This window comes from Lethenteron reissneri, chromosome 44 (assembly GCF_015708825.2).
Source record: "Lethenteron reissneri isolate LAM-NWPU_2019-01 chromosome 44, ASM1570882v1, whole genome shotgun sequence".
Classification (NCBI taxonomy): Eukaryota; Metazoa; Chordata; class Hyperoartia; order Petromyzontiformes; family Petromyzontidae; genus Lethenteron; species Lethenteron reissneri.
This window is the reverse complement of record NC_083822.1, coordinates 3,729,907-3,746,774: the sequence shown is the minus strand read 5'-3', so window position 1 is coordinate 3,746,774 and position 16,868 is coordinate 3,729,907. Positions and strand designations below refer to the sequence as shown.

Below are 16,868 nucleotides of genomic sequence, written 5' to 3'. Positions count from 1 at the left end.
GGGGATGGTTGAGTTTTATTTGTGTGTGTTTGGGCGATTTGTTTACTTCCTTGCACTTGGCACTACTGCCGTGTCTTGTTGTTGTTGTATTGTTTGTTGTTGCAACGTTCTTAACCCGCCACGACTGGGACATCTATGCGAAGGAAACGAAAAGTTCTTGAGAGCTCATAGGATTCCTCCAGTATGAATACATATTCTCATACTGGTAGGAACCTCCTGGTTACACCAGCCCACAGGGGATTATTGTGTCCGTCCGTCCGTCGTGCAGGGAGGGGCTGGGTGGGGAGGGGCTGGTCACCCCGTGGTGCCCTAATGAAACTCAACGTTTAACCTACTCACGCCGGCTTGTGCCCGCCCTCACAGTCGGGCATATTTGCGGAATACACCACGCCGCCGTTGACCCTGGCCATTGACCGAGCAACCCAACGTTCCTACCAGCTCCCTCCGCAGGAACGTGTTTCTCTGCTCTATACCATTGAACCCTGTTTGCCTCGCTGGACGACTGAAACAATCAGCCCAGCCGACCTGGGAGGAGATTGTGGGACCCGAGAGGGGGGGAGGGAGGGGGGTGAATGGGGGGGCGATGGAAATCTCTGCGCGTCATGCGGAGAGGAAACTCGGCGTCACGCGGCAGCGCTCCTCGCCTACTCTGTGGCTCTGCGGGTCCCTCCTCTCTTCATGGAATACGAAGCGCGGGAGTTGCGCTCCTGGGCCGAGTAACGGCGTCGGGCAAACAGCGCGGGGTTACAGCACGTGTCGACAGCTGTCATCGTCAAACTCAACAGCCGTCAAACTCGACAGCTGTCATCGTCAAACTCGACAGCTCTCGTCAAACTCAACACTGTCAAACTTGACAACCATCGTCAAAGTCAAAAGCTGTTGTTGTCAAACTCAACAGCTCTCGTCAAAGTCGACAGCTGTTGTCAAACTCCGGGGAGGGGGGCGGGGGACCTCGTGCGGCCCCAGGTGCCGCCTCGGATCGAGCTCATCGCGGCTTCTTCTCCAGAGGGGTCGTTCACGTGAGTCGCACCATCACCGCAAGTGGTTAGACGCGTGGGGTTTTTGGTTTTGTTTGTGGCCCACGGCGAGGGATACGATGGGCAGACGTGGATATTGTCGTGGTAGCCACGGGCAACAGTGCATGAGGGATGTCAGCGAGGGTTTGTGTTGGAACATCAAATCGCTCGGACTCTTGCTGCGACGACCTGTGGCTTTGTTTGCGCGCGTAGGTGACGACTCGTATGTACGTTGAAACTTCTTTCGCACCGTACGTGGTCAACCGTGCCAATCGGAGGTGCACGTGTGTCACGCTCACGCTGAACACGCGTTCGCACGTGTAACCGTACCGACACACGCGCACACTCAGTTATGCTTTCATTCTTGTCAATCTACTGCTGGATGAGCCCCCCCCCCCCATGTCATGTGAGTCGTGGAAGTTAGTTGGCTAAACTTCACCATGCTGTGCACATTGGTAAAGGCTGGGGACATGGAAGTCGTAGCATTGTACGGTACAACTGTGAATGTTTCTGGACTGCCCCCTGCCTATAACCCGTCACACACGTACACACACATTCACGCCAAGCACACCAAGGCCGTAGCCATGGAGCCAACATTGGGGGGACCAAATCTTCCAGGGGGCTTGGGGTCCCCCCCCCCCAGAAAAAAATCAAAATTTGAAAACTAATTTCCTGCCATTTCCTGCCACATAGAATGAACTTTTTAATTGTCTTTTTACAATAATGTCTAATAGTCTATTGTATTACATTGCTGTTTTTTTTTACCTTTTCTTGTTTCATTGTATGTAATGACAGATATTAGGGATTAATAAAGTACAACCATAACCACAAAGATATAAACAGAAATCTATTTTATCGCAATATATTGTGGGGGGACATTTTGAGCACATTTGAATATTGGGGGGGATGTGTCCTCCCCAATATTTATTATAATTACGGCCTTGAAGCATACACACGCGGGTGCTCACTGACATAAACACGCGCTCTCAAACTCATGAAATATGCCCGCATACATACCACTGACATAAACATGTCTTACCGTTGAGAAGGGCATTCCAGAGTAGATGCGTTGCATGTTGAAGTGCTTCTATCGCTGTGATATTTGCCGCATAAAATCCCCACGCTCTTATTTTGCAATGGTGATCAGTGCATTTGGATGTATGCCACCAAGTCCAAAAAAGTTATTATTACAAATTATAACGTCTGCTTTAACGTGGAAAAAGAATGTCGGAAAACGTAAATTGGGTGATCTTTATGCCATTATCGTCTCCATGTCATTATCATCATCTCCGTCTGGGAAGTCTGGCCTGGAAAGGGCTGATTGTTTATCCTTCTACAGTGGACAAACGTCAGCTCTACAGTTTCACAAGGGCATGCACAAACAATAAAAACAACGATCACAAACCTGATGTTAAGGTTTGAAAATATCTAAATATTGTACATTTGTATCTCAGGACACATTTCAAGACGATGCTTTTGATAATGATGATGACTGCAGATGATCATGGTGGTGATGGTATCAGCTGTGACAGAGATCCGTGCCTCTACAATGCCAGCTTGGCTGACCGACTCTCAATTCCCGGTTCGAGCTTTACAACTCAATACAAGTCCACAGAGACCAGGAGATGCTTTATCAAAGGAGACCTGGGTTGAGCTGCCTTGCTCAACACAAACATTTTGCACCTTACTCTCGTAGCACAGCTCAGCTTTTAGAAACGCATGCTTACATTGTATGACGTTGAACTTCTTTCACAACGTATCCAACCGTACTAATCTACCGTCCTTGTTTTAATCACTATGTCCGAGTGGCGAAACATTACAATGCATGGATTGCAATCGGAAGATTGCAGGTTCAGATCACAGGTGGGGGACGATTCAGCCCTTCACCCCACCGGGGTTGATAAAATTAGTACCACTTCGCAGCAAAGGTCAACAGTTTATGGAGAGACTCGTGCCTACCAAAGGAATGTGGAATTTCCACCACTTACTTTAAACAGATGAGCTCCACCCAACGATAGATTGAAAGCACTAACCTGACACTGTTGCTAGCCACTTAGCGATTTCAATAAAAAAGCAATGAACACCAATGTGCATTAACTGCCAGGGAAAACCCAGAGATGGACTTTAGAACCGTAGTCCCAGGTCAAGTCAGTTGTGTGAGCCTATGCCTCAACATGGCACAGCAGCATCCACTCTCCAACAGTAGTCCCTGTCCATCCCTGAACCTCAACACGCTGAAGGAGACTAAACGCTTCAAAGCTTGAGCCACGAGTAGGCCTCGGCAAGGTAAGGTAAAAGTGTAAAAACAACGAGCCTACCTTTACCCTACCTTTTACCTTACCACAATACAATCACTCTACCCTACCTTTTACCCTTTAGCAGGTAAGGTAAAAGGTAAAAAGCAACGAGCTTACCTTTTACCCTACCCTTTACCCTTACCCCTTGGCATGTCGACACCTTTACCTTTACCCTTTTACCCGGTAAAAAGGGTACAATTACCTTACCTTGCCGAGGCCTAGCCACGAGCCACGGGGCCGTGTGCGTGCTGTCCTCAATGTTTCACTGCCCTCGCTCTCGTTCCACGCCGCATGCTTTGTCTAGTCGAGTCTGGGATGATTCTCCCGCTTGGGTTTTCCGTCTGCGTATTTTGCTGACGTTAAATGATGGATGCAACGGCGTTTTTTTTTTTCAAATTAAATTCAGAAAAATAAAAAAAAGGTGACCGTTTCGATTTAAAGCTTTCGTGACTGCAGGGATTCATGAATACATGCTTGCGTTGTGGCCGAAACGTAGTGAGAATTATTTTATTATTTCCATTCTACGTGACTTTACCGAAAGAAACAAGAAGAGGTGATCGTGTTTAGTTCCAGACGTCAACTTGAACATTCCTGAATTCGAATTCAGATATCTTGGGAGTTGTTGTTTAGACCTTTTTACGCCCCTATCCATGAAGTAACAAGCGTATGTTTAATCTGCCTCTGAAGTATTCATGAATGTAGCCTCATCCCCTACCCCAATGCTGGGAAGTTGGTCCACGCCTCTTCTTGTCTCTTCCCACAATGTTTTGCCGATCGTGCTATCAGCATGCTGTCACGAGGCGAATAATATGTTTTCGCTGAGCAGAGCAACCCATTATGTTAGAGAATGGTCCGTGGAAGTGGATAACACGGAGCCACAATTTCCCTTTCAGTGGCTTCTGGTCAACACAGTATGTATGTTGAACTTATTTCGCTAATTGGAAGTGCGGGGGAGAATGAGAACCAATTGAACATAAAAATACGCTCGAAAGAAATTTGTTTTCAAAGTAGAGGGAGGCACTTTCCCACTCGCTCTGCCAGTAAGATTCATGTTTTTGGCCACGTGAAAAGTCAAACAGATATTTTGATTCTGCGGGCTGGCATTTGACCAAATTAAGCGCACGAAAACAATATCACGGATTTTTTTTTGGTGTGTGTGCAATCATTCGTGACTCAACTGAGACCATCAACCCATGGGGCTGGAGAACATCAGAGGCTGCCACCTCGATTTGAGACCAGGACCTCAGCAATGCCACTTTCAGCGCTCTGACCTCTTGACATCCGAGCCATCTGGCGGCGACCTCGTTGATGTACACCTTTATTTAATCTAAAACCAGCCACTGAAATGCTCTTCTCACACTACTCGTGCTCACAATCGGTAATTGAGTCGATTTCTGCTTCATGTAGTCTCACTCCCCATTACTTAACTGACCTCCTGTCTCCTTACATCCGAGGTCTGTCACTCTATTCACAAGTTGCAGGGATTGGTCGGAAATGTGGACCTGCATTGTATTCAGTAAGACTGTATTGACTGATTCAATACCCCTTTTTAATTGCGCCTGAAGATGCATTTGTTTGAAAAGGTTTTTAACTTCATTTGAATACTCAACAAATAGCTGTCTTTTATTTGGCTCACTTTAATCTCTTAATTTGTTATGTTTTATAACACCTATATAAGCACTTTGAGAAGTACTTAACTTGAAAGGTGCTATAAAATATAGGTTGGGTAATGACGTATCGTCCTTTCTATTAAGCCGGATTAAACTCAAGATACATGCATCGAATACGTGTCCGAATACATTTTTAGATTGATGCATTTTCCAAACAATGGGTTCACGTGATCTCTATCGCCACTAGAGACCATAACTTTCACCACAATACAAAAAAGGATGCTTAAATTGAATCCTGATCTTGCATGGTGACGATTCACCGCATTGTCACGAGGGAGGTCAATCATTACACCCCTTCATCTTGCATATTGTAAAACCATTAGTGCATGTGCAGGTACGATAGCCTTAGCACATCATTGCGAGAAGCTGAATGGATGTCGTTTGGGATCCATGTCCCGTCTGGTCAGCCTGTCTCCACAGTGGCACTCCACCGGGCTTTCCATTCTCTCCTTGAACAAGGCGGTGGCCCCGTGCGGGCGCGCTCCCAACAGAGACGTGACGCTGCTCGTCGTGGGTGTGTGCGCAGCCCATGCTCTCGCTGTGGACCCACGCGGAGCCGGGCCCCGGCCCGCGCGCCCTCATGGAGGCTCTGACGGGCGGTCCGGACCAGGCGCTCGCGGGCCGCTATCGGGAGCGACTGTCGCGCGGCGAGAGGGCCCTGCTGGCGCGGTGTCACCGTGGGGGCGAGGAGGGCCCCTTCGGCACCGCCCCACCGGCGTGGCTGCTCTGCCAGTGGCCCGAAGAGCCGCAAGGATTCCGCGATTTCGCGATGGGCTGCCCCCCTCGGTGCCGGGCGCTGCACGGGACCCCCCGGCCCACGCTGCACCTGCAGCCTCTGGGTAAGGATGAGGCGGTGGGGGGGGGGGGGGGGTCCGTCACCCTCTGAGGTGGGATGAATCGTGAGACAAAGAATTTGTCACGTAGGAACTACAAAATAATAAGAATGGGTTTTACCCTTTCTGGCAATAAAACAAAGTGTCAAGATGTTCGTAGACCTTTTGCATAAATTATCAGAGCATGTTGGTTTGCATGTTTTGTCATAAGTACGTGTGGTTAATGCAGACTTGATGCCTTGCAAAAGGTTTATATTTGGTGTTTAAACATCTTTACACCTCCTGTTGTATTGCCAGAGAGGGTAAAAACGTATTCTTATTTTTTGTCTTCACAATTTTGGATGCTGACAAAAAGGTCGTAACGGGAGATCTACAAATCGCTCAATTGGGACAAGGGACAGCAATTATCAGCGTCCTGCCTGGGAGAGTAACGCTCACCTGCCGGCAGGTGCCGAGTCACCTGCTGCCACACAGGGACGGTTGTCGACAGGGGTGGCACCTCAAACGCTTGAGATGATGTGATGCAAGTCGCTCATCGCGTCTAGAAGTGCTCCGAGACACCGCAGATTGCAGGGTGGTGCATTGTCACCCATCCAACTACGACGGTTACTCGGGCCACAATGCAGAGAAATCACGGACACGTCACCAGTCCTTGCAGGATTAGTAAGGCAGTTTTTGACGTGATTAGTGTGCATTTGGTAAGGCATTTGCTTTAAGTAACCGTGTATTTTGTCAGCACAATGGAGTGCTTATATTTCATAGGCATTCAATGTTTTTTTCCTGCACGGTATCCATGCCGCAGCCTACGAATCTCCCTTGAAAGCATTGGGGTGGGGGCGGGGAGCGCACCGCACTGGTTGAGGAGACCCACGACGACGACAACAGATGATGATGATGATCACGACAACGATGATCACGACGACGACTCTCGCGCAGGTTTCACGGACACCGGCTGCGAGAAGTCGCGTGCCTTCATGGCGGCGGTGCGCGGCTACGCCGAGGCCTTCCTGCCGGGCTTTACGGTGCGCCTCAACGAGCCCCTCGACGTCGCCGAGAGCCGCAGCCTCTGCCGCCGCGACGCGCGAACGGGTCACTGGCAAATCCACGCCGGCAAGTCCGCACACGCCCACGTACACGGGCCCACACACAGTAAACTAAAACCATTTATTATTTTACCAGGTAAAGCCGCACTGAGCTATGTAGCTCTTTTTCAGAAGCGACCTGGCCACAAATGATAGCTCAACTAAGTGGCTTATCACGTGGAAATGTATATCAGCCAAATACTCTAAACCAGCGGTCGGGAACCTATGGCTCGCGAGCCATATATGGCTCTTCCAGTGACGGCATATGGCTCCCAGACAATTTTGAGTTGGAAAAATAATTTTTAAAAAATCCGTTTGGAACTGATTTTAAAATACTTGTGATATTACTTAATAATACTGTGTCATTTTAAAGTAAACAGAAATTAGTTTTGAAGATAAATTTCACGGGTCACGCCTGCACGAAGCTCAACCTCACCACGTATGAACCAGACTACAAGGCCATCAGCAAAACCATGCAGCACCAGAAGTCGCATTAAAAGTAAGACATATTTAATGTATTATACGTTAAAAATACTATATGGCTCTCAATGAAAGATATTTAGAAATATTTGGCTTTTATGGCTCTCCCAGTCAAAAAGGTTCTCGACCCCTGCTCTAAACGCACGTTTCTAAACGTGGAGGGGGAAAAAAACGGAGAGAATCCACGCGACCACGCGGAGAGAGACACGCAAACTCCAAATATACAGCAGGCGTCAAGGTCGGGATGAAACCCACGACCTCCTGTGTACCAGGCGAGGTAGTTAACATCTCGGCACCATGGCGCCAGGCTTGCCAACTCTGAAGGCCATGATCCACTCGGGCAATTATTGCCGACGATGCATTAACCATAAGGTGACTAAAGCGAACGCGGGTGAGCAACGGAATGGAGTGACAAGAATTATCTCGAGCCAATCAAAGTAAACCTCGATGAAAGGTTTTCTGAGCAATTAATATTTTATGGACTGGAAATTAACCTGTTTATTAGGCATGGGGTAGGCCTAGTGTTAGCCACTAGTTGATTAGGGATGGGGTAGGCATGGCACTGGTCACGAGTCATTCCTCGACGCAGTCCAGTCTTGCCAGTGAGCAGTAACGCACACACATAACCCAATGATGCAAGACGCAGGTTGGTGGACTGTGCCCAGATCACTGTGTGCATGAGATCATCTACTGACCGCCAAATAATTTAGTCTTTGCAAGACGGCGCTTGCCAATGTTTGTACACTGTTGGCGGTTTTTATCCCTTGGGTTTTCACAGTTATGTTGGTTTCCTCCCCACAAGTTAAACAGCCATCAACCCACTGTTCACCATCGTGGGGAACCACAAGCAGCACAAATAACTAGGACAAGAGACCACCTCATTAAAAAGTGAATACATTCTTCATTGCCCTAGCCTCCGGGCCTTGTTTAATAATTCACAAACTAACCAAACAAATTCAGGATCCTCCTGAAAATGATTGTATGCTGAACTTCCTTCGCAACCGCACGTAGCCAACCGCGCAAATCGGAGGCGCGGGAACTAATCGTAGGCGCTGCGTGAATGTGCTCGCAGGAGCGATACGAGCCGTTTATGGGCGCACCGTGTAAAGTGCATCTCGCCCCGCAGACGGGCTGCTGCACTACCTGAAGGGGCTGCGAGCTCCTGGCCGCTCCTGTCTCCTGGGGCTCACTCTCGCCGACCTGTACGCTGGGAACTCCGCCGACTTCGTCTTTGAGAAGTGCCTGCCCGCAGAAGGTGCCTGCAAGCCATGACCTAGACCAGGGACACGGGCCGTTCATTAACATTGGCATCAGTGCCGTATTTCTTTTGACACTGGTAATTAGTGCCGTGTTGTCCGTCATGGATCAGAGATGATAATAATAATAATGTCACGGCTCGAAAATAAGTCACCGGTATTTGAGTACAAGTGTCCGAGGCAGGTGCTGGTAAGACGGGATAAAGCGCTGCAGTCATGGGACACGTGCGCAGGCTGGGGGCAAGGCCAATTTCCGAGAAAAAAAAAATCGGAATGGTCTACCACGGGTCCCATGATTGAAGGTGAGGCCTATAGCTGGACGGTGAGATTCCGTTAGGGCAGATCTTGGGAGGATGCTCAGTAACCGAACAACAGTCTTGGGGTCTGACAGACGGTAGAAAATGCTGGCAAGGTGTGACGCCATCGCTGGCTTTGGCCATGATCACATTTTCATCTTGACCTCGATTGTCTAACATTGGCTTCACAGTGCCATAGTGTGCAACGTTGGCACCAGTGCCGTATTCTATAACGCCGGCACGTCGCGCCGTAGTCAGATTGTACGCGACAATGCGCCAATGTCTCCAACACCACCGCTCCACACTCACTCTCCTGACCACGGTGCAGGGGTCGCTGTGTGCAGCCTGGCGCGACTCGACCCGGACTTCGACAAGCGGCTGCGCAAGGCCGGTAATAAACAGCGGCCTCCTCCATGGCCGGGCCTCACCGTCATGCCCCGGCATGCCAAGGAGCTCCCCATGGGAGGCCCATGGTGGCAGCAGCAGCAGCAACAACGGAAGCAACAGGAAGGTGGAGAGCAGATCCATAATCAGAAGCACAATCAAGGGCGGCAGCAGCAACAGAATCAACAGCAGCAAGATCACCTGCTGCAGCAAGAACATCTGCAGCAGCTGGAGCGGCAGCAGCAGACAAATCCAGATCAACAACGCAATCAGCACGAGCAAGATTGCCACCAACAAGACCAATATGATTTGTCGCAGAAACAAAATCAACAGCTAGATGAACATGCTCAGCAACGGCAAGAACAGCAGCAGCCTCAAGATGAACTTGTGAATGAACATGAGCAACGATGCCACCACCAACAACAGCAGCAGCAGCTGCCACCTCCGGGAAGTGAACCCACAGCGCCGGATCGCGATGCCGATGCAAGCGATGGCCACAACGAGAAGGAGGAGGAGGAAGAGGAGGAGGCCTGGTGTCGGCCCAGGGGACCGCAGGGCCCGTGGGCGAACGCGAGCCTCGTGCGGTGCTACTCGCCCGCCGTGGTGGGACTTCTGCAGGCCCGTCTGGACCCTGCGCGGAGCGGCGACGGCGCTTGGTTCGCTGGCCTCTCCCTGCCCGCCACGCCGGGCGGTGACTTCCTCCTGCACTCGTGCAAGGTCAGTGATGCCTCCGATGCCTCCGATGAGGGCATCTCAGGACTCCGTCGTCACGACGAGTCCTGCTGTTGAACAATTGTAGGAGTTGATGTTGAGGATGGTGCATAGCATACTAGCTTTAAGGTTGGGCAAGCTAACCCAGCTCTGTGTTTAAGCCGAGTTACCTCTATCTAGATTGAAAACTCATTTCTTTCGAACTGCTTTTTGTGTTGAGATTGTTGTCCTTCCCCCGCACCTCCGATGAGCACGGTCGGCTACGTACGGAGGGTCAACATAGTACATAACACATAGGGAGAGGTCAGTCGCGAGCACACAATGTGATTGCGTCACTCCGTGTGGTTGGCATTTTGGGACAAATTTGTATCTAGACAACCCGTGACCTCGTTGAAAGGAGCATAGAGAAACTCAGCAGGGGGCCTGACACGGTTCGATGTGAAACAAACTTTCAACAAATGAGAAACACAGAAGTAGTAACCACACGATCTGCCTTTGTCTGCATTCTGTTCTGGCTCTCAAGCCCGATGTATAAGGATAGGCTGTGGGCGCCCATCGCTTAATTGTAAAAAGAAAAATACCAAATTTCGTGGACTTGGCTTTAGCAGTCGACTGAGTCGCCTCGAGTGCCCCTCCCCCCGGCAATGGGGTTGCATCTCGACGAAAATATGTTTTTGTCTGATTTTATGTGAATGTTGCAATGTCTTCAATAACACCAATGGCTTCAAATCACAAAAAATTATCCGCCTTAGTTGTTTCGTCAATACGAGAATGTGGCTATCAGAGTCCAAGTGTCTCCGTGGAGCGGTGCTAAATTCCTTTGGTTGGTGCCGAGCCAGTGATGGACATGACATGTTCCTATGGTAGGGAGGGAACACGGGAGGATGTAGATGAGAGGAGGGCTCACAGTAAATAGGAGCACAAGTGAAGTACCGTGCGACAAGTCCGCAGGATGATGAAATATTAACATTATTTCAAACTTTTAAGAAAAATAAGTGGGGCTTTGGCAAGACACGTCGCTTGATGGGATGGTGGTCAAGAGTAATGACGGAGTGGCAGCCAGGGAATGGAATGGGAAGGATGGTCGATGGCTTGGGGAGGCCTTCATCCATGGGCACACGGTGGCTGACGATGACGATGTAGTGTAGAAATTATTCAATAACAATAAAAAAATATTTAAAGATTTCGTGACTGCAGGGATTCATATTCTTGGTTCTTTCGGTAAAGTCACGTAGAAGGGAAATAATACATTAAAATATTGTTTTATATTTCTATTATTTTATTATTTCCCTTCTACGTGACTTTACCGAAAGAACCAAGAATAACAATAAAAATGATTGTTGTAAACACGATTAATTGGCAGCCATTTAACAATGGGGAGGGGGGGGGGGTATCTTGGACTCTAAAAAGGCAGGAAACTCCCCCGCAGTCGTGCACGTTCAGCGGTGATGTGGGACTGCGATGAGGTTGATGAAGTCATCATCAACCTCATCGCGGGGTCTGACGCCACTGGAAATCATTGCATTTACTCCTGCAAATGATTTGCGATTTTATAACTTGATTCCTCACAGTAGAATGCTTAAACGACATTTTTCGATTTAAAGCTTTCTTGACTGAAAGGGATCCATCTTCTTGGTTCTTTCGGTAAAGTCACGTAGAAGGGAAATAATAAAATAATAATGCCTTTCCGACAGCCTTGTTCTTCACCTGACGACGGCTGCTTGCGTTGTGGCCGAAACGTCGTGAGAATTTTTTTTTTATGTTTTATTGTTATTATTGTTATTATTGTTATTATTTCCCTTCTACGTGACTTTACCGAAAGATCTTAAACGAAATGTTTCGTTGCACTGCTTTAGCAGCGGTGCGCAAACACAAATAATAAAAGAAACTCGACAAGTTTGTCAATAACACTGCCCTCAAAGGAAATGTACATACAAATATACCATCGGCAACATTGATGAAGAAGTGCCATTTCCAGACATGCTGCCTCCCGTATCTTGTTTTTCTTCTATCTAGCGCAGTGTTATCGCCAAACGTGCTGAGTTTCAGTTTTAGACCGAGTAGTCCATTATTTCAATAGTCAACAGCTGCAGTTCACAATTTGTGCGCTCAGTCCACGGGCCAGAGTAGAAATCGGTACCACATGAGGTAGCAAAACCTCAGCAGCAACGATGTATTAATATGAATATTGCGAATGAAAGTGCATTATTTTATAACCCAACTCATTTGAAATGGCTATCACGCAACTCCCGGTTGTTGACTACATTAAGAAATTAGATGTTAACGACCTCGCCCGGTATATAGGAGTTTGTGGGTCCGATCCCAACTCTGCCGCCTCTATATGTCGAGTTTGCATGTTTATCTCCCCGTGGTCGCATCGATATTTTTTCTCGGGGTCCTCCAGTTTTTCACTCCACATTGAGAATGAACACGCGTTTAAAAGTATTTGACTGAATTTCGATTTAAAGCTTTCGTGACTGCAGGGATTCATCTTCTTGGTTCTTTCGGTAAAGTCACGTAGAAGGGAAGTAATAAAATAATAAAAATAAAACATAAAACAATTCTCACGACGTTTCGGCCACAACGCAAGCAGCCGTCCTCAGGTGAAAACCAGGTCCGTCGAGGCGACAGAGTCTGAATGAAACAGCACACGAGCTTGGAGCATATATATAAGCTGGGCGCATTGACAAAGGAATTTGCATATCAAAAGGAATTTAGCATATTTATGGGAAATGCAGGAATGTGATTAGTACTGCATATGCATGTGCATTATGCAGGATTAACAGCATCAAAGGGAGCTGCAGTTACTGCTGCTGCAGCAGTTGCTGCTGCTGCAGATGTGGTTCCAGACATACAGTACCCTGGCGTCTACAAACTAAGTTGCCTCTGTGGTAGCAGTTACATTGGAGAAACCAAACGACATGTCTCGGACCGCATCCGTGAACATAAGGCAGACCTGAAACACGGTAGGACAAACACCTCAGCCGTGGCAGATCACTGTTACAATTCAGTGGGCTCACATGACATTGACTTCTCCAAGACAGAGGTTCTCTGCAAGCCATCTGGCTATCATGAGAGATTCGTTCATGAGGCGATCCACATATACAAACACACAGACAATTTCAACCGAGAAGATGGATTCTGGCTTAGCAATCATTGGAAGGACGTAATAAACCATTTCGGATCTTAACTGATTGTGTTCACGTTTACGGTGACTTTCAGACCGCGTTCCACTCACTGGCATGGTGCAGTGTGCAGAGTAATGTATGGTGTCGTAATTGTACAGTAAACATATAGCAGTATGATACACATTAGGGTGGGTAGAATAATACATAGTGTTATATTAAAATGGATAAGGCAGCAACTGCAGCAGCAGCAGCAAGTGCAGCAGCAGCAACTGCTGCAGCAGCAGTAACTGCAGCTCCCTTTGATGCTGTTAATCCTGCACAATGCACATGCATATGCAGTACTAATCACATTCCTGCATTTCCCATAAATATGCTAAATTACTTTTGATATGCAAATTCCTTTGTCAATGCGCCCAGCTTATATATATGCTCCAAGCTCGTGTGCTGTTTCATTCAGACTGTCGCCTCGACGGACCTGGTTTTCACCTGAGGACGGCTGCTTGCGTTGTGGCCGAAACGTCGTGAGAATTGTTTTATTATGTTTTATTTTTATTATTTTATTACTTCCCTTCTACGTGACTTTACCGAAAGAACCAAGAAGAGTATTTGACTGCTATAAATGTCCACGTGACAAGCCACTTCGGTGAGCTATCATTTGTGGCCAGGTCGCTTCTGAAAAAAAAGAGCTCTGTAGCTCAGTGCGACCTTGCCAGGTGAAATGCGACTGTGGTCATCCAGAACAGACCATTAACAACATAAACCACGCAACACACAAACACAGAGGAGACACACCGCAGCGGTGCACTCCGCTGCTCCTGATGCGGCCGTCTGGCTCACCCACCTGAATGTGTAATCGTAGCCGTTGCTTTACATCGACATCAGGCACACGAAAGCAGAAGCCCAAGTATTTTTGTTTTTAATATGGAACCACTACAGTTAGGCCCACCTCAGGAGGATACCGACAAAGTGAAATATTCCGACCCGCGCTCATGGACTCCGTGGCCGGGCTACCACGCTGGTGCCCGCCCCCCGTGTCCCGCAGGCGGTGGTGCACGCCGCGTGCCACCTGCTCGGCGTGGCGCACTGCCGCTGGCTCGCGTGCGTCATGCAGGGCGCGCGCAGCGCGGCGGTGGCGCGCGCGCGCCCGCCGCACCTGTGCCCCGTGTGCCTGCACAAGCTGCACCACGTGGCCGCCTTCCGCCTCGCCCCGCGCTACCAGGTGAGGCAGGAGGGAGCTCGCAGGTGCCACTGGGGCGAGATGTGAACTACCTCGCTTGGTACGCAGGAGGTCGTGGGTTCGATCCCGAACCCCGACGCCTGCTGCTGCTGTATATTTGGAGTTTGCGTGTCTCTCACTCCCCGTGGTCGCGTGGAATTTCCTCGGGATCCTCCGGTTTTCCCCTGCACATTTAGAAACATGCGTTTAAGAGTGTTTGGCTGCGATAAATAAATAAGCTCGGTGGGCCTTGTCTCATGAGCCCAGTGGTGGAAATTCCACATTCCTATCAAGTGGGGTGGGGGGGGTTAAGAGTCTACTTTATAGGAAAACTACTGATGACTTCCCACAAAGTGGTACTCGTTTCGATCGACATCAGGGGACTGAAGCGATAGGTTACCCGTGGAGCAGGATTTTAAATCAGTTTAAGACGTAGGCTTTCGCGATCAATATTATCCATAAGGTTTTTTTTTTGGGTTAGATCGCGTAAATGTGTCATTAAACCCGCCACCACCCGACACAGCCAATTAATAAGGTGTGTCACTTAAACAAAGCAGGCAAAACAGTTACTAGTTCAGCACACCGGTGTGTTGGAGAGTAAACCCACATTTACAAATCGGAGTACGTCGTTTCGCCGGTAATTACAACTCGCATCATCAGGCGACAACTCGGAGAAATCCTCCCGTGAAGTCGTCACTTGTGAGGCAATCAGGTGCGAGGACCAGAGGGAGTGGGGTTAATGTATTCACATCAACGACAGTTGGCGTCCATTATCAGTTGGGTTTTAAATCGCAATCTCATTTGGATTTTTAAATCGCAATCTCATTACGAGCCAAGCGGTTTGCAAGTGCCACAGGATGAATATGTATTCACACACCTTCCTCCAACAGCACGAATAGGCAAAGCTACCGACCTATATCGAGTGGTCATGAACCAGCCAATGCTTGGTTGGTTTTGCTCAGCTTTCTATTCGTTTCATTGCTGTACTCGCTTGCCTGTGCTTCGTTATTTTGGTGACCCAGATCCCTCTTGCGAATGAGACTCATCCCGGTCTCATGAGTTGTCACCTGGTTAAATAAAATAAGCCTTCAACTTGAACATAGCAAGCAACGGTGTAATGGAGACTTTACAAAAAATATTTTTAAAAACAACCTTTTATCGATTGGATACAACTCACTCTCCTTCTCGCCCTCTCATCCTCTCAACCTCTCTTAAACCCTCCCAACCCGTCTCTCGCCCGTCGCCAAGTGTCTGCTGGATTGGGTTCGCAGCCAAACGACGCCGGACGACAACGAGGGGACGGGCGACTCAGACGACCTCACACCCCCACGAGCCTCTCACCCCGCCACGCGAGCCCAGCTGTGCGGCGACAACAGTGACAGCACCGGCCGGCAGCCCACCGAGAGGGCCGAGAGCACGGCCACAGCGGAGGAGAGACGCGGCACCCCGGCGAGCCACGAACACCGCACGGCCACAGCGGCCGAGGACGGCGCCCTGCGAGACGCGGGGGACACTGCGGCGATGGACGCCGCCGAGCGTGGCTCTCTCGTCTCGTTCGAGCGCTGGCTGCTCGCTTGCCTGGACCAGCTGCGAGGAGACGACGAAGCCGGGAACGGCGACGAGGAGAAGGAAGACGGCCAAGAGGCGGAGGGAGTCGACGAGACGCCGCCCGACTGGGACCGCGCGCTGGAGGAGCTGCGCGAGAGAACGCGGCAGAGTCGCGCGAGGCGCAGCGAGGCGGAGGCCAGGGCGAAGGAGGTGGACAGCGGCGGTGGCGGCGGGAGCCTCCGGGGGTTTCTCACCGCCCGGGTGTCCACGCTGAGGCGACAGCTCAAGGGCAACAGCAGCTTCCGTCAGATGGCGGAGGTGCGGAACATCGCGGAGAAGTCCTGCAAGAGCCTCAGGGCGAAGCTGAGCGTCAGCGAGAGAAAGACGCTGCAGGGCGCCCCCAGTCAGATCTCGGGAATTTCCAGGGACAGCTGCAGGAAGCCGGACCAGTAGAGCGATGTGCCAAACCTCCAGCGCTCTCCGTGCTTAGAACGCCATGAAAGGCGCCTGTCCGGGTGGTGCGAAACGTTCACTTCGATACGCATTCCTCGACCGATAATCGGTTCAATTACTACGCCTCGCCTAAAATAGTTTGGGGGGGGGGGGGGGAATTCTCAGCAACACACCAAGGATGGGAGCTGGACGGGGCTTGGCGATGTCATCGGCATCGGCCGCGTCATGCCTTGCGTGGCTTGTCGGCCTGGGGGGGGGGGGGGGGGGGGGGGGTCATAGCTGTCAAACCCATATGGTTTACTACCCCGTATTCTTGTACAGGGAGACGGAGAGGTCAGGTCCAATCGAGAGTTCAGGTCCATACGGCGCACAGACGTTTCAATACGGGCAATTTTTGTTGTTGTCTATTTGTTTGCATTTATTCCCTTGTGATGGGACTTTGTAGGATGAACGTGAGATTTCTAAGGACACGGGGTGACCAATAAGGTCTGAATTGGT

At 49.6% G+C, this 16,868-nt stretch overlaps 1 protein-coding gene across 1 annotated transcript; it reads left to right on the top strand.

The window, feature by feature from the left end:
• The first annotated feature begins 698 nt into the window (after positions 1-698).
• LOC133353533 (archaemetzincin-1-like) lies at positions 699-16,490 on the top strand. The gene is made up of 7 exons (XM_061569849.1): positions 699-1,019; positions 5,510-5,822; positions 6,753-6,926; positions 8,505-8,633; positions 9,259-10,031; positions 14,196-14,372; positions 15,618-16,490. The coding sequence occupies exons 2-7, from the start codon at positions 5,513-5,515 to the stop codon at positions 16,368-16,370; spliced, it is 2,316 nt and encodes a 771-aa protein (XP_061425833.1). The 5' UTR covers positions 699-1,019; positions 5,510-5,512; the 3' UTR covers positions 16,371-16,490.
• Positions 16,491-16,868: the final 378 nt, after the last annotated feature.

What these genes read in the sequence shown, in the direction of transcription:
- LOC133353533 (XM_061569849.1), top strand. Translation starts at nt 5,513, where the DNA reads ATGCTCTCGCTGTGGACCCACGCGGAGCCGGGCCCCGGCCCGCGCGCC. An exon ending in TCCTCCTGCACTCGTGCAAG is followed by an intron (nt 10,032 to 14,195) that starts GTCAGTGATGCC and finishes CGTGTCCCGCAG; the next exon opens with GCGGTGGTGCACGCCGCGTG. An exon ending in GCCTCGCCCCGCGCTACCAG is followed by an intron (nt 14,373 to 15,617) that starts GTGAGGCAGGAG and finishes CCCGTCGCCAAG; the next exon opens with TGTCTGCTGGATTGGGTTCG.